Source organism: Anomaloglossus baeobatrachus, chromosome 2, assembly GCF_048569485.1.
Source record: "Anomaloglossus baeobatrachus isolate aAnoBae1 chromosome 2, aAnoBae1.hap1, whole genome shotgun sequence".
Classification (NCBI taxonomy): Eukaryota; Metazoa; Chordata; class Amphibia; order Anura; family Aromobatidae; genus Anomaloglossus; species Anomaloglossus baeobatrachus.
The window spans coordinates 477,012,107-477,037,281 of NC_134354.1; the positions used below are offsets into that span (position 1 = coordinate 477,012,107).

Below are 25,175 nucleotides of genomic sequence, written 5' to 3' on the forward strand. Positions count from 1 at the left end.
AGCTCACTGCTAAATCTTTAATGTTTTTTTTTTTTATCCAAAAATAAGTTTTACTAAAATGGACAACCCCTTTAATTTTTTCACAATGCTAAAAAAAAAAAAAATTTACATGGGAATATGTTAAGAAAGTTATTGCAAAACAGTATAAGGCTATGTGCGCACGTTGCGTAGTGTCCATGCTGAAAATTCTTCAGCGATTTGGCAGTGCATGTGTGCTTTGAATCGCTGCAGAAATACTGCGTAATGGATGCAGTGTGTCTGTAGAATAGATACCGATTTCATGTGCTCTGGATGCAGCCTCTCCCATAGACAGAGTGGGACCTGCATCCAAAGCGAACAAAAGAAGTGACATGTTGCTTTTTTGAGCGCAGTAATTTGTATCAAAATTTCAGCATGCAAATCGCTGCGCTCTCAAACGCAACGTGCGGATGGATTATGCACAAGCTACATTGATTGTGATGGGGACACAGGACGCACGCATTTACGTTGCAGTGCAATACGCAGCGTAAACGCATGGAATTACGCAACGTGTGCACATAGCCGAGTACTACGGCTGTGGTTCAGGGTAGGAAAATCAATGGCAGATTTTTCCAGGATTGGCTGCTTTAGCCAAGGGTTTACTGTTAGGACTCATTCAGACGTCAATTTGTTTTCACGTAGGAAAAAAACATGACTGAGGTTTAATCAGTTTTTCTCTCCAGAAAGAAAAAGAAAAAGTTTGTAACAGTCCATGAAAAACAGACAGCGCTTGGATGGCATCGGATGGACAGCACTCGGCCCACAAAACATCAAACATGTAGCATAGGTTTGTGTGCTATCCAGGAAAAATACGGATAGTCCTTGCACGTGACAAGCAGACATTTAAATGAGCCCTTATGCTGACCATGGTGAGGTTTTTTTTTTGCTTTCTAAATATATGCAAAAACACCTATCAAAACATGTTTTGTAATGCAATTTTTTGTGTGTAATTTTTGTAAAGACATTTCTGATTTATTGAACAGCTTAATAAAGAAATTGGACAAACATGTTGTAGTCCCTCTTTCTCACTAGATAGTTCATAGAAGCGTTGAATATTTTTTTTTTAAAAAAAAGAAAAACTCACGCACCAGAAATCAATCCAGCACACTAGCAACAAAACTGTCCAATGAAGAAAAAAAAACCCCTGACTTGTGAAACCAGCCTTATAGTACGCGACTAAGGATGACTGCAGCGTTGCTGTGCGGTCTACTGAGGGTTTGAGGAAATCTGATAATTCACCTCCTGTCTCATGACAGGCTCAGGAAGCTGCTGCTGTCCCTCGCCCTTGTGTGGTTTGTCTGCTATGTAAACGGTCAAACCCGTGAATAGTCCGCTATACAATGCAGACTGATTAGCCATTGAGTACGATTATCAGGAAACTTCACCAATATGCTAAGAAATAGGAGTCCTAAAAATAAAATCTAGAGCGGCAGAAGCAATGCAGGATGCCCTCAAGATGCTAATGAGGACAGCTGTGAAGTAATGGAGGAAGAAGTCGTCGTCCAGAATTTATGCAAATCTGGCTGGAAGGGATCTCTGGACCATCCGAACACTAACTTTTCCGTAAAGCTAGTTAGCAAAGCTAATTTAGTTCCCTCCTCTCCATTCAATAAAACAGTTGTGGCTTTACATAGAACAAGCACTTCTTGTAGTCTCCGGACTGATTATGCCATCCACTGGACAATATTGCACTGATTACCAATAATATTAAAGGGACCTTATAGGTGCCCAACTCCAAAGAGGACTCTAGAACCTCCATCTTTTGCTTGGTTAAGCTGGTGTCACACATAACGACGACGACAACGACGTCGCTGCTACGTCACCATTTTCTGTGACGTTGCAGCGACGTCCCGTCGCTGTCGCTGTGTGTGACATCCAGCAACGACCTGGCCCCTGCTGTGAGGTCGCCGGTCGTTGCTGAATGTCCAGCTTCATTTTTTGGTCGTCACTCTCCCGCTGTGACACACACATCGCTGTGTGTGACAGCGAGAGAGCGACGAAATGAAGCGATCAGGAGCCGGCACTGGCAGCTGCGGTAAGCTGTAACCAGCGTAAACATCGGGTAACCAAGGGAAGACCTTTCCCTAGTTACCCGATGTTTACGCTGGTTACCGGCCTCCGCTCTTGCTGCCAGTGCCGGTTCCTGCACTGTGACATGTGGCTGCAGTACGCATCGGGTAATTAACCCAATGTGTGCTGCAGGAGAGCAAGGAGCCAGCGCTAAGCGCGGCTCCCTGCTCTCTGAACTGTGACATGTAGCTGCAGCACACATCGGGTTAATTAACCCGATGTGTGCTGCTGGAGAGCAAGGAGCCAGCGCTAAGCGCGGCTCCCTGCTCTCTGAACTGTGACATGTAGCTGCAGCACACATCGGGTTAATTAACCCGATGTGTGCTGCAGGAGAGCAAGGAGCCAGCGCTAAGCGCGGCTCCCTGCTCTCTGCACATGTAGCACAGCGACGTTATGATCGCTGCTTCTGCTGTGTTTGACAGCTAAGCAGCGATCATAACAGCGACTTACAAGGTCGCTGTTACGTCACCGAAAATGGTGACGTAACAGCGACGTCGTTGTCGCTGTCGTTTAGTGTGACACCAGCTTAAGGTTCAACCTGCAAAAGAGCCAAATGGCTTTGATGTTTTGGCCATTGTGCGAGCGATAGTAACATTAGGAATGTATTACAACATTTGTAATTTATAAATATATATTTGTAAACGGTTACTGAAAAGTAAAACTATTGTTTCACAGAAAAATATATTACTTGCGTATTTTAATTACTGCTGTACAATCATGTAAAACAATATAATGAAAGACTATGGAATGCACTTACTGAAATAGTGTTACTAAGTTGGGTTTCACATGTCTGACATTCACAGCCCACGCACAGACAAAGTACAGGCTGACCAAAGGTCTCCTGACCCGAAACTCAACAGCATAGGCGTACATCAAGTTGTCAAGTTTGGGTCAGGAGAGCCGCAGCTTGTTCGGACAACGCGGTCCATATCACAAACTGTAAATTTGAGACCTGTGACGCCGTCCTTAGGTGCAATTTAAAAAAAAAAAATAAAAAAAAATTAGGGTATCAGAGTCAGTAATAACAAACAACTGGCAATAGGTGTCTATGTAAACCATGATTGTTTACAGGGCAAGAATACAGTGTTAAAAGGGAACTTGTCGACATTTTCGGCCTATAAGCTGCGGCCACCAGCACCGGGCTCTTCTATACAGCATGTTAGAATGCTGTATATAAGAGCCCAGGTCGGGGGTATAACATAAAAAACACTTTATAATACTTACCCAACGGTCGCGCGGTGAGCCTAATTGGCGTCTTCGTTGTACGGTTCCGCATCTTTTGGCCATCTTTGATCTCCTTCTCTAGCTGCGGTGCATGACGGGTCAGACGTCCTACACACTCGCCGGCACTCAGGTCCTGACGACCCCCGGAAGAAGCCCACGCGAAACGCGCGTAGGGGTCTTGGTGGGACTCTTATCGCTGGACACACAGGGAATTATGGGTAAGTTTTCAACCATATGATGCAAACTTTTGCTCTTGGTTGAATTCTATCTCCTTTGCACTTTACCTCCAGCGGTGGTTGGTAGTACCTCTCTTCATTACAATTACTATATACCCTGCTGCTATATGTTGTTGCTGCTATTTGCATGTGCACTTTATACCCACCCTGTTGATATATATATATATATGTGTCCTGCGCTATCATGTCCCCCTAATCTTGGACTCCTCTTTGAGCACCCTTTTGTTGTTGTTGTTGTTGTTTATATTTATATGTATTTAATAAATTACAATTTTTGCATTCAATTTTGGTGGATCTCTGACTCACTCTCTATAGGTTTATAATTGCTCTTCGAGTCACTACCTATTACCACTCTTACTCTTGGTATCACTCCAGAGGTGCATGTTGGGCCCAGATTTCTGTGGCCCCTTATTCCATCTTTCCCTCTGTTAGTTCAGATGTTGTTAACATCTTCTATACAGCATGTTAGAATGCTGTATATAAGAGCCCAGGTCGGGGGTATAACATAAAAAACACTTTATAATACTTACCCAACGGTCGCGCGGTGAGCCTAATTGGCGTCTTCGTTGTACGGTTCCGCATCTTTTGGCCATCTTTGATCTCCTTCTCTAGCCGCGGTGCATGACGGGTCAGACGTCCTACACACTCGCCGGCACTCAGGTCCTGAGCAGGGCAGATCAAAGTATTGAAGTGCGCCTGCGCAGGACCGGCGAGTGTCTATGACTTAGCCGCGTCATGCACACAGGTTTCAGAAAGAGGCTGAAAGGGGAGGCGCCCGCACTGGAGAACGGAGACGCCCATTAGGCCTACCGCGCGACCGTTAGGTAAGTATTATAAAGTGGTTTTTATGTTATACTCTCGGCCCGGGCTCTTATATACAGCATGTTAGAATGCTTTATATAAGAGCCCGGTGGTGGTGGCGGCCACAGCTTATAGGCCAAAAAAGTGGTGACAGGTTCCCTTTAAAGGAATTGTCCAGGTATAGCACAAAAGTCTGTGTGCCGTCAGCATTCTCTGGTACCAGGTTCGGGCAATCAAGTATGAGATATGCACGCTTCAGGCCACATTCTAACTATACATGCACTCCACACAAGTTGCTTGCCCGCCCCAGGAGAATCATGACAGCGTACACTGTGCACACTGTGAGGAGTCACAAGTTCACATAAAGTGACTGCAGACTTTGACAAACCGAGACAAGCTCTTTAAGTTTACCACTATTCATAGTAGCCCTAATTTAATAGGTCCATCTTGTTGATAGATTCTCTCATGCTAAAGTAAAACTACAAGATTATATGGGGTTGTGGCTGTCATATTGATTCACCTGGACCAGTACCCATCTATTAGGAATGGAATAAACCCTTTCTACAGACAAATGCAAATATGACATGAGCATTTATATATGGTGTAAAAAACCTGACATGCAACAGACAGAACCACAGATACCGCTGTACACATTAAATCGGCAGTGCATGCTGCAATATACAGAAATAAACTTGGTTTTCATGTCTATATGCTGCACAACAGAATTATTGACAGACCACACCACTACTCGTTTTGGTACGAGTCCTTTACAAAAGAAAAATACAACAGGCAATTAACAGTATTGCTAATGCTCTTCATATGCGAATGCTCAGTTTTTACTGCAGATGCATCAGACAGTAGAACCGCGAGTTGAAATTCTGACCTCTGTGCCGTACAGGAATGAGTACCAATATTCCACTATATGTACACAATTTTCTAGATTAATTGGGTCAAGCTCTGCCTGCACAATAAACATTTACCCATATTACTTCTTGGAAACCTTTGTAATAACTGGTCATATATTCATAAAGTAAATTCCGATAAGGTTGTAGCCCTAAAAGTAAAACAATTCAAATAGAGGGGCAATGTTCAAAAGAAAAAGGACCAAATTATAATGTGCACAATAGACTTGCCAAAAAACGTATATGTGTGAGAAGCGAACGGGACAAGTAGAATGTTGTATGTAAAGGCCATCACAAAGTCCTCCAAATTTTACTTTGCTTTGTTATTCAAAAGGAAAAGAAAAAGACAAAATACACATTTTTATTATTGTTATAGGGACAGCACTGTTTAGTCAAGAGAAAGCAACAATTTTCATTAGTGTTCCTCATGGAGAGATTTGCTGTCAGGAAGCCTACCTACACAATGATTTATTATTCCCTTATACAGTGCTCTTATTTACGTACAGCCATGTCCTCTGATCTGGGATAAGAGTTAAATAATAATTAATTGTTACTATAAAGATGAGTTTTACAAAAAACTCAGCTGCAACCGTAGGTCTGTGAGACAGCGCTGTCATGTCTCAGGAAGCTGATTAATGTCAGTTAGTTTTGTATCATTCAGAATGGCTCGGATTGCCTCTAGTGACTCAGTCTGCCGAATACGTTCCAATTGTACCTGGAAAAAAAACAAACAACACTTTAAGTCACCCATGCATTACCAGACACATTAACTGACTCTTTTATAGATCAATAAACATAATTTAAAGTAACTTATCCAGAGTTTGCCCACACCTACATAGCAAAGATAACAATTATTTTTCACAGATCTTGTTTGCTTTTAGCTCTGCTCCATTAGGGTGGTGCTGTGATCTGTTTTCTATAGATGACCTATAGTGTCTAAAGGATATGTGAAGTAGTCTGAGACACACCCCTGTCTCATCATTGGTTCAGAATTCTAATTCCTCCCTCCCTCAGACTAATTGGTTATGTATTAGCAGTGCCTTACCAAACGTCAGTGCACAGAAAGGTAATTTATAATCTTCTGTCCTTGTAATAGAAAGGGCAAATTGATGAATGTCACACTACCGCAGGAAGAAATACAGTCACTTTTACATGCACTATAACGCCATGAAGAAAAGATCTGAAGGAAGGAATTGTAAAAAGCAAAACTCCAGCCTTAGAGTGTTGGGCTTCATTCACATGTCAGTATTTTGCACCAGTATTTGTATGCCAAATCCAGGAATGGAACTTACAGAGAAAAACCCATCATTAAAAGATTGACACTTGTTCTGTGTTTGGAGACAATACTGATCAAAAATACTGATGTGTGAATGAAGCCTTAAGTTTCATGAAGATAACTCCTGTACTAATGCCCTACTTTGGCATTTAGCTAACCTACAAGAGAGTTCCCTACTGTGTTCATCACTAGGAGCCTGTTCTTTTCTGGTGGACACAGGCCACATTGTATTACATAGACAGCCATTCATCAGCTGATCTTCCACTACCTGCTCACGAGACAAGCTCTCTAGTTGACATTAACTATATGCTTTGCTAAAGTCAAATCTAACATCTCTTTAAAGTCCCACTCTACCTGGTTTTTTTTTTCTTCAGACCTGGAGTGGTGCTTTTAGCCTAAGGTCCCAGCCCCAAGTCTTATAATCACCCTCTGGCGTTTACACCATTTTCAGGTGTTGCTCCAGTCTCTTGGCGCCAACCTGTAACCATAACTTCTGACTGGCCTGAAGTCAGAAGCTACTTCACAAGCTTGCAATGCAAGTCTATGGAGAGCCAGAATGAGACCAGAACAAGGCTCTCAGACTTGTATTGAATTGTGACCTCCAGTTCACTCCATGAAACACTGGAAAACAGGTCACAAACTACCAGAGACTGACCGGAGGTAATATGAGGTCAAGACAGCGGAGGGTGAGTAGAACACTAGGGGCAGGGGTCTTAGATTAGAAGCACCATGCCAGCATTGTAATCAAAAAAGAACAGTGGAGTGGTGCTTTAACACACACCCAGTTTTGCTTCCCCATAGTTTACACCAAGTAAATGGGTTGGCCAGTTTATTTTGTATTCCTTCATCTTCTTGTACCTAAAAATAAATAATATCAGGGTTCTCTGCTGCGGTCTATAGTCTTGGTCCATATGGCTGCAGTAGTAACGCTGGCATCATGTGAGCACTGCAGCCATTCACTGACCTTAGTGCTCATGGCAATGGCAGCTTTAACACTTTGTAATTCTAGCCAACACAATAAGAATGATGTCTTTGAACCCAACTTGTTATCAATAGATTCTAAGACAATTGTGGCAAATTTATCCAGAGGATGTATACTGTATAACATTACCAATTCACACCATAGTACCATAGTGCTTTTTATTAAATTTTATGAAATAGAAGAGTTAAATGCATATACATTTTCCAGCAATATATTATGATCATCCATTTTTACCTGCAGAGTTTGTGACAACTTCACAAAGTCTCTCTGCACCTGCTCACTAACATCCAGCTCCGTCTGTAGCCGCTGTGCTTTGTTCTTTTCTTCAAAGAGCAAATGTTCAAGGCTGGTCTAAAAAACAAGCACAGAAGTATCCACTTACTACTTATGAACTTGCTAATATGTAAAAGTGGTTTGTTAACAAGGGTTCCTAATAATGTGCCATTTAAAAAAAAAAAAAAATATATAAAAAATTGACAGTTGATCATCACGGGTTTGGCTCTTGCAAAGATAAGAGGGTTAAGGACCAGATTAATTAAGACTAGTGTTATACAAGCCAGTCTTAATGAAGGGACCTTTACATTAGGATGTGCCACATCCAACAAGAGGCAAATGCCACTTACATGCTAAAGGCCGCTTTACATGCTGCGACATTGCTAGCGATGTCACCCGCCCCCATCGTTTGTGCGTCACGGGCAAAGCGTCACACGTACTTACCTACCTAACAACGTCGCTGTGGCCGGCGAATAACCTCTTTTCTAAGAGGGCGGTTCGTGCTGCGTCACAGCGACGTCACACAGCAAGCAACCAATAGAAGCGGAGGGGCGGAGAGCAGCCGCATGAAGGTCACTCCCACCTCGTTGCTGGAGGACGCAGGAACGCTGATGTTAGTCATTCCCGGGGTGTCACATGTAGCGATGTGTGCTGCCTCAGGAACGACGAACAACCTGCGTCCCAGAAGATCAACAGTATTTTGAAAATCAACGACGTGTCAACAATCAACGCTGTGGTATTTTGGATCGTTAGCGGTCACTCGTAAGTATCACACGCAACAACGTCGCTAACGAGGCTGGATGTGCGTCACAAATTCCGTGACTCTAACGACATCTCGTTAGCGATGTTGTTGTGTGTAAAGCGGCCTTTAGAGTTCCAAACTTTTAGATCAATTCCGAAAAGTCGCAAACTTTTTGTGCATTCAAAGTGTTCTCTGGCAGAAATACCTTGATGATGCGAGGCCTGAGGCTATCAGCGGGAGTTGATTTTACTTAGCAATCTCCCTTCTTACTATTTAAGGGACGCTCACAGCTATAGACATAAGACCCATATTTATTGTGACTGGTGTTTCATGTTAGCTTAAGAAATAAGATCACTGGAGTGGTTTGCGTCAAATTTATTACAAGGCACATACCGCTTAATAAATAAGCATTTTGGACTGTCAAACTGGGAAAATTCATTCCTGCTATGAGCATGGGTAAATTTGTGCCTAAATGTATGCCAGTTTCTGACTTATCTTAAGAAATCCATCTAAATGATACATTTTTCAATCAGCATGTGTGGCAAACAATTAAGTGTTTGTACTTAGGGCACACCATGATTGATAACTTTACACCAGTTTTTGTCATAAACCGTGTCTTAAAGGGACTCTGTCAGCAGGTTTTTGCTATTTAATTTGAAGCCAGCATGCTGTAAGAGTTAGCATGCAGTTGACAGCCAGCCAGCTCTTATCTGAAAGTCTGTCTTTATTTACCTGTAATGCTAGTTTAAGCGTCTTAGCTTTATCATTAGTCTGAGCAGCTTGAGCTGTAGTCCGAATCCACCACCTTCTGTGATTAGCAGCTTCTGTCTATGGAAATGTACACAAAGCCTGGTGTGGGCGGGGGCAGCTCCCAGAGCTCTGCTATATGTTAAAAATCATATCTTTCACTGTGTCAGAACGGCTGCAGCCACTAATCCAATTCATACATTGTTAGATCAGGATCTCTTTGCCTACATCATGCTGCTCTCAGATGAGTTAGTAAAAACTTGCTAACAGATTCTCTTTAAACTGAGTACCATGCCCCTTCATTTTTTTCTGAAAAGTTTCTGAGTGCATGAGAATCAAGCACATAAATATTTATCAGCTAAATGGCTTCAGAGATCTTTACGGGTGTGACTGGCCACAAGTCAGAAAATCTACCCACCTGTGGTGAACTATTCACCAAGAGTGTGGAATTTCCCTACCCACTACCAGGCAATATATATGCAAACACAGCTGATCCAAGCCTGCATATTTTTTGGGAAGTCAGGGAAGGCTGAGAACTGGTTAATAGCTAGTGAGTACGTGTGTTGGCAGCGAAAGGGCATTTCTCATTTCATGAAACTGGAAATCTTCAAACAAATCTATTATAGCCTAAAGTTCCTTATATAAAAAGGAAGGACTTAAGACCTAGGACACACGGCGAGAAAAACAGAGAGTGGAATGCGATAAAAAGAAATCACATTCCACTCGGACCAATATTAGCCTGTGCCAGCACCCATGAGCGATTATTTTCTCAGCCCTAATCGGACTGAGAAAACAGTTGCAGCAGGTAGGAGAAGGAGGGATTTATCTCCCTTTCTCCTCCGCAGCGCCGGCCCTTCCCTCCGCAGCTGTGGTCTGATCACACGTTCGGACCACAGTTGCATGAAACTCGTCTCCCGCTGCGAGCGTGAGCTGAGTGTCATGAGAGCACTCGCAGTAATCCCGGTGTGGCCTCAGCCTAACATTTACCTTGCTTGATGTAACCTTTTTAAGCTGCTCTTCTAAAGAAGTTTTCAGTTCTTGAATATCCTGAAGTTCTTTTGTTTTTTGCTGCAAGGTTGATTCCAACTGTAGAAAAAAAAGCCAACTAATCATACTCTATGAATTTGCCATTTTTACCCATAAAAATAACCAACCCCAACAATAAGCCTTGGAATGATTTTACAGGATTTTTGGAATATGCTTATATTAGCCCTACTCCAAAAATAAGCTCTAATTACAGTCAGGACTGGTGTTTGGGAAGGGGGGGAGCGAAATGGTAATTTGGTCACGCCGCCCATTCTCTTAGGGGTCCCTAGCATTTCCATTCAAGAGATAAAACTAGTTAGTGACCTTTCGTGATATGGTTCATGTTCATGTGACCATTCTATCATCAAAGGTCCTTTAAATGCAGCAGTCTAGAGGAACAGAGGAAACCAGCTGGAATTTTTCAGGGTCCAGACTCTTAGGGGGTTCCTAGCATTTCTATTCAGAGGTTAAGACTAAGAGCTTTGGGTGATATCAAAGTCACGTGACGATGATGTCAACAAAAGGTTCTTTAACGGCAGAAGTCTAGAGGAACTTAAGGGTAGACATGCTGATATGTACTGTATGTGCTGTGTATGTATATTTACATGTATATGTGCAGTATGTGTATATTTACATGTGTATGTGCAGCGTGTGTGTGATGACATGATATATAATTCTGTTTTTATATGCGATTAGGTATACGACACAGTGTCATTGACCTCACATAGTTTCTGCTTTATATTCAATTTAATGCACATATGACATAGTACTACACTGATCTTTGTGTGTCAGGTTTTAAAATATTTTACTCTTTCATATAAATTGGCAATGTGATATAGGTGTCCATACGGCATAACGATTGCACTTAGATCTCCAAATCCTTGGGTGTTATGTGAATTTTTAATTGATATATCTCCTCTCAATGTATTTTATTAGATATTTTGATGTCTTGTTGTAATTGTATCAATAAAAGGCATTTGTATTTTTAATATAAGACTATAGAACTCAGGGGACTTACACTTAAACCCAGGAACGCACACCTGGGGCCTCGCAGGCCTGCTAGGTCACTTGTTTTCTATGGTAGATTTCTATGGTTGCGCGTTCAAAGCACCAATCCAGCTGGGAAATTGTCCCAGCTGGATTGGTGCTTTAAATGTAAGGCCCCTGCTTCCTGTCTTATACTCAGCTGCTTCCGTTTTCATCTGTTCCCAGCGTTGCTCTGGTCGATCTCCTGTGATTTGTGACCCACTGGCAGCTCCAGCGTTTTATAGAGCGCGCCCGAGATCACAAATCAATACATCTCTATAAGAGCCTTGTTCTGGCTCTCATACAGATGCATTGAGCACTTGTGACGCAACTTCTGACTTCACGTTCGTCAGAAGTTATGAGAACAAGATGGTATTGTGGGACCAAATCAGTGCCGAAAAAAAATGAAAACGCTGAAGAAAAAAAAACAAAATGCTGGAGTGGTGCTTTAATAAAGCTACGTTCTTTAAAAAAAAAAAAGAAAGAAGAAAAGAAAATCCTCAATAAGAACATATATTTAAGTCCATACCTGCTCTTTTTCCACTCTTATCCTGTCCAACTCAATTTTTAAACTTGATATTGATGCTATAAAAAAAAAAAAAATAAAAATCATCTCAGAATTGCAGAAAAATATTACTGAAAAATAAATCTAGCAGGAAGGTATCATATGAAAGTACACAAGGGAGAATGATGGAACAAAAAGTAAATGAAGGAATCGGAATGATGACCAAACATTCTGTCTTGTAGAATGGGCCCGTATATATTCACGAATGTTAACCCCTTCACCCCAAGCCATTTTCCATTTTTCTTTTTTGCTCCTCTTCTTCCGAGAGCTATAACTTTTTTATTTCTCTATCAATCTTGCCATATAAAAAGTGCGATCACACAATAGTTTTTGGCATATTTTATTCACCATGTTCACTATATGATAAAACTGATGTTTTGGTGTGATGTCTCAGGTTGGTACGAGTTTGTAGACACCAAATATGTATAGGTTTACCTTTATCTAAGGGATTAAAAAAAATTCACAAGTTTGTCCAAAAAGAAGGGAATTTTGTTTACTTACCGTAAATTCCTTTTCTTCTAGCTCCAATTGGGAGACCCAGACAATTGGGTGTATAGGCTATGCCTCCGGAGGCCGCACAAAGTATTACACTAAAAGTGTAAAGCCCCTCCCCTTCTGCCTATACACCCCCCGTGCTCCCACGGGCTCCACAGTTTTGGTGCAAAAGCAAGAAGGAGGAAAAAAATTATAAACTGGTTTAAAGTAAATTCAATCCGAACGAATATCGGAGAACTGAAACCATTCAACATGAACATCATGTGTACACAAAAAAACAGGGGCGGGTGCTGGGTCTCCCAATTGGAGCTAGAAGAAAAGGAATTTACGGTAAGTAAACAAAATTCCCTTCTTCTTTGTCGCTCCATTGGGAGACCCAGACAATTGGGACGTCCAAAAGCAGTCCCTGGGTGGGTAAATAATACCTCATAATAGAGCCGTAACGGCTCCGTCCTACAGGTGGGCAACCGCCGCCTGAAGGACTCGCCTACCTAGGCTGGCATCCGCCGAAGCATAGGTATGCACCTGATAGTGTTTCGTGAAAGTGTGCAGGCTCGACCAGGTAGCCGCCTGACACACCTGTTGAGCCGTAGCCTGGTGCCTCAAAGCCCAGGACGCACCCACGGCTCTGGTAGAATGGGCCTTGAGCCCTGAGGGAACCGGAAGCCCAGCAGAACTGTAAGCTTCGAGAATTGGTTCCTTGATCCACCGAGCCAGGGTTGATTTGGAAGCCTGTGACCCTTTACGCTGGCCGGCGACAAGGACAAAGAGTGCATCCGAGCGGCGCAGGGGCGCCGTACGAGAAATGTAGAGTCTGAGTGCTCTCACCAGATCTAACAAGTGCAAATCCTTTTCACATTGGTGAATTGGATGAGGGCAAAAAGAGGATAAGGAGATATCCTGATTGAGATGAAAAGGGGATACCACCTTAGGTAAAAATTCCGGAACCGGACGCAGAACCACCTTGTCCTGGTGAAACACCAGGAAAGGAGCTTTGCATGACAATGCTGATAGCTCAGACACTCTCCGAAGTGAAGTGACTGCTACTTCCTAGCCTGTCTCATAGTGGCAATGACCTCTTGAGATAATCCTGAAGACGCTAAGATCCAGGACTCAATGGCCACACAGTCAGGTTGAGGGCCGCAGAATTCAGATGGAAAAAACGGCCTTTGAGACAGCAAGTCTGGTCGGTCTGGTAGTGCCCACGGTTGGCCGACCGTGAGATGCCACCGATCCGGGTACCACGACCTCCTCGGCCAGTCTGGAGCGACGAGGATGGCGCGGCGGCAGTCGGTCCTGATCTTGCGTAACACTCTGGGCAACAGTGCCAGCGGAGGAAACACATAAGGGAGTTGAAACTGCGACCAATCCTGAACTAAGGCGTCTGCCGCCAGAGCTCTGTGATCGTGAGAACGTGCCATGAATGCCGTGACCTTGTTGTTGTGCCGGGACCGGGATGTGAACTGCGGAGATGGTGGAGGCCGTGGCTTCCACCCACATCAAAATCCGCCGGACCTCCTGGAAGGCTTGCCGACTGCGTGTTCCTCATTGGTGGTTGATGTAAGCCACCGCTGTGGAGTTGTCCGACTGAATTCGGATCTGCTTGCCTTCCAGCCACTGCTGGAACGCTTTTAGGGCTAGATACACTGCCCTTATCTCCAGAACATTGATCTGAAGTGAGGACTCTTGCCGAGTCCACGTACCCTGAGCCCTGTGGTGGAGAAAAACTGCTCCCCACCCTGACAGACTCGCGTCCGTCGTGACCACCGCCCAGGATGGGGGTAGGAAGGATTTCCCCTTCGATAATGAAGTGGGATGAAGCCACCACCGAAGGGAAGCTTTGGTTGCCTGAGAGAGGGAGACGTTCCTGTCGAGGGACGTCGGCTTCCTGTCCCATTTGCGTAGGATGTCCCATTGAAGAGGACGCAGGTGAAACTGCGTGAACGGGACTGCCTCCATTGCTGCCACCATCTTCCCCAGGAAGTGCATGAGGCGCCTCAAGGGGTGTGATTGACCTTGAAGGAGAGATTGCACCCCCTTCTGCAGTGAGCGCTGCTTGTTCAGCGGAAGCTTCACTATCGCTGAGAGGGTATGAAACTCCATGCCAAGATATGCCAGCGATTGGGCCGGTGTCAGATTTGACTTTGGAAAATTGATGATCCACCCGAAACTCTGGAGAGTCTCCAGAGTCGCGGTGAGGCTGTGCTGGCATGCCTCTTGAGAGGGAGCCTTGACCAGCAGATCGTCTAAGTAAGGGATCACCGAGTGACCCTGAGAGTGGAGGACCGCAACTACTGCAGCCATGGCCTTGGTGAAAACCCGTGGGGCTGTCGCCAGGCCGAACGGCAGTGCCACGAACTGCAGGTGTTCGTCTCCTATGGCGAAGCGCAGGAAGCGCTGATGCTCTGGAGCAATCGGTACGTGGAGATAAGCATCTTTGATATCGATCGATGCAAGGAAATCTCCTTGGGACATTGAGGCGATGACGGAGCGGAGGGATTCCATCCGGAACCACCTGGTCTTTACGTGTTTGTTGAGCAGTTTTAGGTCCAGGACAGGACGGAAAGACCCGTCCTCCTTTGGAACCACAACAGGTTGGAGTAAAAACAGTGACCCTGTTGCTGAAGCGGAACAGGGACCACCACTCCTTCTGTCTTCAGAGTGCCCAGCTCCTGCAGAAGAGCATCGGCTCGCTCAGGAGGCGGAGATGTTCTGAAAAATCGAGTCGGAGGACGAGAGCCGAACTCTATCCTGTAACCGTGAGACAGAATGTCTCTGACTTAGACCGCCATGGATCGGAGTTCCTCTGATCCTTCTGAGGCCTTTTGTACAAGGAGAATTGGGACCTGCCCGCACCCCGAAAGGACCGAAACCTCGACTGTCCCCTCCTCTGTTGGGGTAATTTTGGTTTGGCCTGGGGTAAGGATGTTTCCTTTCCCATGGATTGTTTGATGATTTCATCCAGCCTCTCACCAAACAAACGGTCGCCAGAAAATGGCAAACCGGTTAAGCACTTTTTGGAAGCCGAATCTGCCTTCCATTCCCGTAGCCACAAGGCTCTGCGTATTGCCACCGAATTGTCGGCTGCAACCGCCGTAGGCTCGCAGAGTCCAGGACAGCATTAATAGCGTAGGACGCAAATGCCGACGTTTGAGAAGTTATGGACGCCACTTGCGGCGCAGACGTACGTGTGAGTGCGTCAATTTGCGCTTGACCCGCTGCAATAGCTTGGAGTGCCCATACGGCTGCGAATGCTGGAGCAAAAGACGCGCCGATAGCTTCATAGATGGATTTCAACCAGAGCTCCATCTGTCTGTCAGTGGCATCCTTGAGTGAAGCCCCATCTTCAACAGCAACTATGGATCTAGCCGCCAGTCTGGAGATTGGAGGATCCACCTTGGGACACTGAGTCCCGCCCTTGACCACGTCCGGGGGGAAGGGATAACGTGTATCCTTAAGGCGCTTGGAAAAACGCTTATCTGGACAAACTCGCTATTTCTGGACTGTCTCTCTGAAGTCGGAGTGATCCAGAAACATACTCATTGTACGCTTGGGGAACCTGAAACGGAATTTCTCCTGCTGAGAGGCTGACTCCTCCACTGGAGGAGCCGAGGGAGAAATATCCAACATTTGATGTATGGACGCGATAAGATCATTCACTATGGCGTCACCATCAGAAGTATCAAGGTTGAGAGCGGCCTCAGGATCCGAATCCTGATCAGCTACCTCCGCTTCATCATACAGAGAGTCCTCCTTCTGAGACCCTGAACAATGTGATGAGGTCGAGGGGATTTCCCAGAGAGCTCGCTTAAGCGGTCTGGGGCTGCGGTCCGTGTCAGAGACCTCACCCTGGGATCTATGAGACACCCCGGGGGAACATTGTTGTTCCAACTGAGGGGAACCAGGGGGCAATGATTCCACAGTGCCCATGGTCTGAGATACCGGTCTGGACTGCAAAGCTTCTAGAATCTTAGCTATAGTTTCAGAAAGTCTGTCAGTAAAAACTGCAAACTCCGTCCCTGTCACCTGGACAGTGTTAGCTGGTGGTTCCCCCTGGGCCCCCCTTAGCAGAGGCTCTGGCTGAGCAAGTGCCACAGGGGCCGAGCAGTGCACACAATGAGGGTCAGTGGAACCTGCCGGTAGCGAGGTCGTACATGCGGCGCAGGCAGCATAGTAAGCCTGTGTTTTGGCACCCCTGCCTCTTGTGGGTGCCATGCTGTTGTCTCCCCTGAGCAACACAATAGGGTATATAGCCAGAAATCCACCGTGCACCATACAGTGTAAAGTATAGCCTATAAACATATAATCTATAATTACACTTCTGCACAAGTGGGGCCAGCACCTCAGGTGCTGATTACCGCCCGCTTAAAGCGGTTGTGTGGCCCCCAGCATCCCTGCCTGGGTCCCCCAGAGCTTGTCTCCCCTCTGCAGCGTCAGGGGAGCTGACAGGAATGGCTGCCGGCGTCCTGAGGAGAGGAGGGAGCCGTGGGCGTGACCCAGAAAGTGCGGGAACTGGTGCCCCACTGTGCACAGTGAGGGGGGTGGAGTATGCAAAGCATGCTCCAGCCCTCAGTGCTGCCGTCCTGTACAGCGTCCCGCCCTTCACCTGACTGGCAGGGCTGGGGGCGGGAAGAAAAAGAGACTAGGCCGCAAAAGCCGGGGACTCGAGTTATAAGCGCGGCCGCCGTATAAGCGCGGTCGGCGTGGAAGTCCCCGGCGCACTAACAGTCCCAGCCGCGCCGCAGTGATAACAATGGCAGCGGCGGTCAGCGCGGCAGTCCCCATACACTAACACACTCAGCGACGCTGCAGTGTGTAATGGCACAAACGCAGTCAGCGCCGCGGTCCCCGGTGCACTAGCACACCCAGCAATGCTGGAGTGTTGCTGTGCGCGGTCCCCACGGGGACACAGAGTACCTCAAAGTAGCAGGGCCATGTCCCTGAACGATACTCGGCTCCTATCCAGCAGAGTCCTCAGGAGCTGTGGATGGAGCACGGTCTCATGTGCCTGGAGACCGATAGGATCCCACTTCACCCAGAGCCCTAAGGGGGATGGGGAAGGAAAACAGCATGTGGGCTCCAGCCTCCGTACCCGCAATGGATACCTCAACCTTAACAACACCGCCGACAAGAGTGGGGTGAGAAGGGAGCATGCTGGGGGCCCTGTTATGGGCCCTCTTTTCTTCCATCCGACATAGTCAGCAGCTGCTGCTGACTAAGCTGTGGAGCTATGCGTGCATGTCTGCCTCCTTCGCACAAAGCAAAAAACTGAGGAGCCCGTGGGAGCACGGGGGGTGTATAGGCAGAAGGGGAGGGGCTTTACACTTTTAGTGTAATACTTTGTGCGGCCTCCGGAGGCATAGCCTATACACCCAATTGTCTGGGTCTCCCAATGGAGCGACAAAGAAAAGTGGCGCACTTTTTTTGCGCCATTTTCCAAAACTTAGCGGTTTCATTTTTCGGGATCTATGGTTCAGTGACTGCTTATTTTTTGCGTCTCGAGCTGACGTTTTTAACCGTACTATTTTTGCGCAGATGCTACATTTTCATCGCCTGTTATTGCATTTTGCACAAAATTTGCAGCAACCAAAAAAAAAAAAAAAGTAAATTGCTATTTGGAACTGTTTTGCTGCTACGCCATTTACCAATCAGATTAATTGATTTTATATTGTGATAGATCGGGCATTTCTGAACGCGGCGATACCAAATGTGTGTATATTTTTACATTTTTTAACCCTTTAAATTTTCAATGGGCCGAATGGGGGGTAAATTGAACTTATGTTTTTTTTTTTTATTTTACTAGGTCCCCTTTGGGACTATAACGATCAGCAGTCTGATTGCTCTTCTATTTCTCCAGATCACAGCTACACAGCTGAGATCTGGAGAAAAGCTGCTTTACTCTCACACACTGCCCTCTGCCGTCAGTGAGAGAAAGTTCACGTCACGTGACTTCTGATGGGGGAGGGTAAGTTATCTTTATGGCGGTGCGCTGTTACATCTCACTGTCAGAATTTGAACGCGATTCCACTCATGCCTGGCAGGCACACGTCAGCTGTTGAAATCCGCTGCTATGTGTGTGGATCGCCGCCTGCGGAGATTAACCTCACACAATCGATGATGTACCCAGTACGTCATGGGTCGTGGAGAGGGTAAATGGTACATATTGAGGTTTGTGAATCTGATACAACGCCAGCTCCACATTTTAAGGGCTAGGACAGATAGAGAGTAAAACAAGCCAAGTGGAATGCGATAAAAAAATAAATAAATAAAAAAATAAAAATTGCATTCCACTTGGACCCATGTTACTCTATGGTGCCGTTCATATTCACTCGCACCCATACAAGGCTATGGGTGCGAGTGAAACATTGCACTGCACTCGTATGACACCGGAGTGCAGTACGATAATCACATCAGCTGATAATGGAGGAGATGGGGAGATTAGTCCCTGCCCCTTCTCCGCAGCTGTGATCCGATTTCAGGATTGAATCACAGTTACATGGCACTCTGCTCACGTTTGCAGCACAGCAGGAACTGAGGGTCATTAGTATATCGCATCCAATGCTCTCTATAGCACCACCTAAGGGCTCATTCACAAGCTGTATGTTCTCATACCTGTCTGTTTTTCACGTACATGGAAAATGCGTACATGTGAATGAGGCCCGAGATTAAAATTTTGTCTGCCAATCAGATTGTTCTACAATTCCATCAATGGGGAGGGGAAATGTCCTTAAAACACTATGCCTGCCTGTTTGAGATTTATTGGATTAAAAAAGAAAAAACACCAAACCCCCACCCCAAAAAGTCCAGATCCATAGAAAATGTAAAGTAAGACACCAAGATACAGAGAGGAATAGATTTCTCTCTCATCAGGACTTCAGTATGCAAAAAATTCGAGCTTGCTAGAGTTAGTTTCGTACACGAACATGAGAGTGAAGAAACAAGTATCTCATACCTTCTAAGATGTCTTTAACATGATCAGTGATAGGTAAAGAAAGAGAGAAAAGAACATAAACGATCAACCAGCTCAAATAGCACAAGTAAAGAATAAGAAATAGGATAAAAAAAGCATAATTTAAAATTAAAGTTAGGCACGATAAACAATGGTTGCAAGGTGAAGATAACATTTAAAAGTAATCTGTCAGAAGGTTTTTGCGAGCAGCATGATGTAGGCAAAGAGACTCTGAATCCAATGATGTATCACTTAGTTTACAGTGGGCAGCAGTTGTGACACAATCAGAGCTTTTAGATTTAGCCATGCAGCAGAGCTGAGAAAGTTAACCCACCTACACCAAGCTCTCTGCATACAATGTCTATAAACAGAGATGCTATTCAGGGGGGAAAGGGGGTGTGGTCCTACTAGTGCAGTCTGGAAAATACTACCAGGTGATAAAACCTTCACTATAAGTAAACAACAGCACAGCAGGGTAATAAATGACATAATTGAACTCTGTGAGTCAGCCACTATCTCCTACTGCCTTCAGATTACATGTAAAAACCTGCTGACAGATTCCCTTTAACCCTTTAAGCATCGGGTGATTTTCCACTTCTGCGCTTTTACGCCACTTAATTCAATGGCTATAACTTTATTTTTCAGTCGATATAACCATGTGAGGCTTTTTTTTTGCAGGAGAAGTTGTACTTTTGAAATTTTATCATATGATACAGTGAAAAGCGGGGGGGGGGTTTCTAAGTGTGGCACAACAGCAAAAAAAAAGTGCAGATCTGCAATAGTTTCTTTTGGTTTTATTTACAGCACCTTACAGTAAAAGTTAAAAGTGACTTGACAAATACGATTACGTAGATACCAAACCTGCATAATTAATTTTTTATTTTAATTTAAATTGAAAAAAATAAAATAAAAAAATTATATTATATAATATATATATTTTTTGTTTGGTCTTTTTTTTTTTTCTTTTAAGTGCCCACATTTTTTTTTTTTACCATGTGAATTAAAAAAAAATATCTATCTATCTAATATATAAAGCTGTGTGTGTGTGTGTGTGTGTGTGTGTGTGTGTGTGTGTGTGTGTGTGTGTGTGTGTGTGTGTGTGTGTCCGAGATTGGCATCCGCACCGTCGCAGCTACAGCCACAAAATTTTGCACACACACACTTCTGGACCCCGAGTGCGTCATAGGCTATGTTTCGAGGGGAAATTTTAACCCCGCTCTTTACAGTTATTCGCCAAAAAACCTGCCTCCATTAAAGCGAATGGAGCTGGGAGCTACAGTGCAGCCAGAACATCAGAAGAATGCGCAGCCACGCCCTTATATGGAATGTTGGCATGTCACAATGCAGCCAGGGAAGGAGGCAGACACAGACCGGGTAAGAGAGGGAAAGAGAGGCAGACACAGAGAGGGAAAGAGAGGCAGACACAGAGAGGGAAAGAGAGGCAGACACAGAGAGGGAAAGAGAGGCAGACACAGAGAGGGAAAGAGAGGCAGACACAGAGAGGGAAAGAGAGGCAGACACAGAGAGGGAAAGAGACAGAGAGGGAAAGAGACAGAGAGGGAAAGAGACAGAGAGGGAAAGAGACAGAGAGGGAAAGAGACAGAGAGGGAAAGAGACAGCGAGGGAAAGTGACAGAGAGGGAAAGTGACAGAGAGGGAAAGTGACAGAGAGGGAAAGTGACAGAGAGGGAAAGTGACAGAGAGGGAAAGTGACAGAGAGGGAAAGTGACAGAGAGGGAAAGTGACAGAGAGGGAAAGTGACAGAGAGGGAAAGTGACAGAGAGGGAAAGTGACAGAGAGGGAAAGTGACAGACAGAGATTGAGACAGACAGGGAAAGAGATTGAGACAGACAGGGAAAGAGATTGAGACAGACAGGGAAAGAGATTGAGACAGACAGGGAAAGAGATTGAGACAGACAGGGAAAGAGATTGAGACAGACAGGGAAAGAGATTGAGACAGACAGGGAAAGAGATTGAGACAGACAGGGAAAGAGATAGAGAGAGAGACAGACAGAGAATGGGAGAGAAACAGAGAGACAGTTACTATCCCGGGCAGCGCTGGGTGCTATGTTGTGAGGCGAAATTTTAACCCCGCGCGTTCCAATTTACCAATCAATTTTGCCCCTATCTACATAATAGGGAAAAAGTGAAACGAAAAGTGTTGGGGGCAAATTGACAGCTGCTATATGTGAACAAGGGGGACTTAAAGAATGAGAGCGATGGCGCCAAAGAGTATATACCGTACAGTTGCTAAGGTGGGGCCCCGACATGGGATACTCACCACACTCGGGGATTAGAACACACACACAAAATGCGCCACACACTATCACGTGCTTGAACACATATACCACCCTCAGCACACATCTCACCACACATACACCAACCTCGCCACATAATCGCCTTAAAAACACACACAAGTCTGGTATTATCCTTCAAAAATAAAAATCTGATTAATAAGCAGCCAATCTACAAGAACAACAAATGTACCACATAGGGAATACGGCAGCTGTCAGTCACATGACCTGTCTATATGTGTATGTGTGAGCTAATATATACTGTCAGGGGGGAGGGCTTTCTGTTGCCTGGAGATTTATCAGGCTGCCAATAGCAACCAATCACAGCTTAGCTTCTATTTTGCTACAGTTAATTAATCTGAGCTCTGATTGGTTAATATAGGCAACAAAGGACATTCTCAGTATGTGTGAGGTCATAGGATGTTAAATCTGTGTGGAATGTCTGTGGTGTTGAAATATATGTTGTGAAATGCTTCTATTAGCTTAATTTTTGCCTTTTAATAATTACATTTCTATTTATTTGTTTTGTGGTTTTTGTGTGCAGAATAAATTTTTGTTAATACATTCTATTTTGTTAACAGCAGTTATTAACCCGGGCGAAGCCGGGTAGTACAGCTAGTTATATACATATACATATACACATACATATACACATACACATACACACACAGCTTGTGTCGCCAATTTTAAGATATGGAGCTGTGTGGCGGCTTGTTTCTTCTTATTCCGAGCTGTTTGTATTGATAACATTTTCAGATAAAATTCAGATATACATTTTCTGTGCTGTTGAGGAGGTAAAAAAAAATGTAATTCTGGTGTTTTGTTTTTTTTCCTTTCTTCGCAATTTACTGAATGGATTAATTTAAATATTTTCTAAATGCAACATGTAAGCAGTGTAAATTAACGAGCAAGCGCCTTCTATGACCACATTCTGCCATCACTATTTCAAGACATCCTGTCCTGGAAAAGTACAATGAGAAATTACCTATTTCCTCTTTACAATTCTCTATTTCAATCTGAAGAGTTTCTTCTATGTTTTCCTTCTGACACTGTTCGGCTTGAATTTGCTCTTTTAAGAAGAGAATTTCTGCTTTCAACTTTTCTTCAAGATGGTCTGAGGCTGTACGGACACTAATAATATCTTCACGGTATTTCAAAACCAATTCGTGTAATTCCTTAAAAAAAAACAAAACCAAAAACCTTAGCTTTTAACACTAATGTCAAAATTATTTCAGTGTGCTGAACAAACAGCAGCATAAAATCTAAATATTCCCATTAAATTCGCGGACAACCCGGCGCGCATCAGCAGGCGCGGACGACCCGGCGTGCATCAGCAGGCGCGGACGACCCGGCGCGCATCAGCAGGCGCGGACGACCCGGCGTGCATCAGCAGGCGCGGACGACCCGGCGCGCATCAGCAGGCGCGGACGACCCGGCGCGCATCAGCATGGAAGCAGTAATGGATTGGCAAGGTGAGAATTACACCTTTTGTGATTTTAGATTATCAGCTCTTTGTAAATAAATTTATGTGATTGTACAAAATAAACAAAAACTACCTCAATGGTATCAGGAAGGATGAAGTTTTCCGCTTGTTGGAGTGACACATGCAGACCATGTTTTCCTTGAAGACTCTCATTGTCCTTCTGTAACCTGGCCAGCTCTTCAGAGACCTGCTCTCGTGACTGCATAAGAACTGCCTGAAAATGAAAGAAATGTAAATCACGGTGCAAGCCATTATTTACAGTAATATTGTACGGACAATTTCCATCTGATTCCATAGTATTACCATTTGCTCTTGAACACTTCTCTTCGCCATAGAGAACGCATGCTGTAATTCTGTAAGCAGAGTTTCTGAATCCTGAGCTTTCTGTGTAAGGGTCGATATCTAAACAAAACGCAGGCAAAACCATTAAAATTAACAGGCAGCAATAGGACAAAATCTGTGTCTGAAGTAGAAGTCAGATCTTACCCGTGACCCTGGGCCTATACATACAGTGCCTTGTTAAAGTATTCGGCCCCCTTGAATTTTTAAACCTTTTCCCACATTTCAGGCTTCAAACAAAGATAAAAATTTTAATGTTATGGTGAAGAATCAACAACAAGTGGAACACAATTGTGAAGTTAAATGAAATTTATTGCTTATTCTAAACTTTTATAAAAAATAAATAAGTGAAAATTGGGGCGTGCAATATTATTCGTCCCCTTTAAGTTAATACTTTGTAGCGCCATCTTTTGCTGCGATTACAGCTGCAAGTCACTTGGGGTATGTCTCTATCAGTTTTCCACATCGAGAGACTGAAATTCTTGCCCATTCTTCCTTTGCAAATAGCTTGAGCTGAGTGAGGTTGGATGGAGAGCGTTTGTGAACAGCAGTTTTTAGCTCTTTCCACAGATTCTCGATTGGATTCAGGTCTGGACATTGACTTGGCCATTCTAACACATGGATACGTTTATTTGTGAACCATTCCATTGTAGATTTTGCTTTATGTTTGGGATCATTGTCTTGTTGAAAGACAAATCTCCAGGTTTTCTTCAAGAATGGTCCTGTATTTAGCTCCATCCATCTTCCTATCAATTTTAACCAGCTTTCCTGTCCCTGCTGAAGAAAAGCAGGCCCAAATCATGATGCTGCCACCACCATGTTTGACACTGGGGATGGTGTGTTCAGGGTGATGAGCTGTGTTGCTTTTACGCCAAACATATCGTTTGGCATTGTGCCCAAATAGTTTGATTTTGCTTTCATCTGACCAGAGCATCTTCTTCCACATGTTTGGTGTCTCCCAGGTGGCTTGTGGCAAACTTTAAACAAAACTTTTTATGGATATCTTTGAGAAATGGCTATTTCCTTGCCACTCTTCCATAAAGGCCAGATTTGGGCAGTGTACGATTGATTGTTTGTCCTATGGACAGACTCTCCTATCTCAGCTGTAGATCTCTGCAGTTCATCCAGAGTGATCATGGGCCTCTTGGCTGCATCTCTGATCAGTCTTCTCCTTGTTTGAGATGAAAGTTTGGACAGACGGACTGGGTCTTGGTAGATTTGAACGTGGTATGATACTCCTTCCATTTCAATATGATCGCTTGCACAGTGCTCCTTGGGATGTTTAAAGTTTTGGAAATCTTTGTAACCAAATCCAGCTTTAAACTTCTCCACAACAGTATCACGGACCTGCCTGTTGTGTTCCTTGGTCTTCATAATTCTATCTGCGCTTTCAACAGAACACTGAGACTATCACAGAGCAGGTGCATTTATACGGAGACTTGATTGCACACAGGTGGCTTATATTTATCATCATCAGTCATTTAAGACAACATTGGATCATTCAGAGATCCTCAATGAACTTCTGGAGTGAGTTTGCTGCACTGAAAGTAAAGGGGCTGAAAAATATTGCACGCCCCAATTTTCAGTTACTTTTTTTTTTTTTTTTAAAAAAAAGTTTAAAATAAGCAATAAATTTCATTCAACTTCACAATTGTGTCCCACTTGTTGTTGATTCTTCACCATAACATTAAAATTTTTATCTTTATGTTTGAAGCCTGAAATGTGGGA

General features: G+C 44.3%; 1 protein-coding gene across 1 annotated transcript in view; it reads right to left on the reverse strand.

Moving 5' to 3' along the window:
* Window positions 1-5,437: 5,437 nt before the first annotated feature.
* The window catches only part of RABEP1 (rabaptin, RAB GTPase binding effector protein 1), a 111,276-nt gene continuing 91,538 nt past the window's right edge, over window positions 5,438-25,175 (reverse strand). Inside the window, exons 12-18 of the mRNA XM_075336386.1 lie at window positions 23,412-23,510; window positions 23,182-23,322; window positions 22,611-22,800; window positions 11,853-11,908; window positions 10,259-10,357; window positions 7,744-7,860; window positions 5,438-5,966 (exon numbers count right to left, since the gene is read on the reverse strand). Of these exons, the coding sequence (XP_075192501.1) occupies window positions 5,865-5,966; window positions 7,744-7,860; window positions 10,259-10,357; window positions 11,853-11,908; window positions 22,611-22,800; window positions 23,182-23,322; window positions 23,412-23,510 (804 nt within the window). The 3' untranslated portion in view covers window positions 5,438-5,864. The remainder of the gene's footprint in view (window positions 5,967-7,743; window positions 7,861-10,258; window positions 10,358-11,852; window positions 11,909-22,610; window positions 22,801-23,181; window positions 23,323-23,411; window positions 23,511-25,175) is intronic.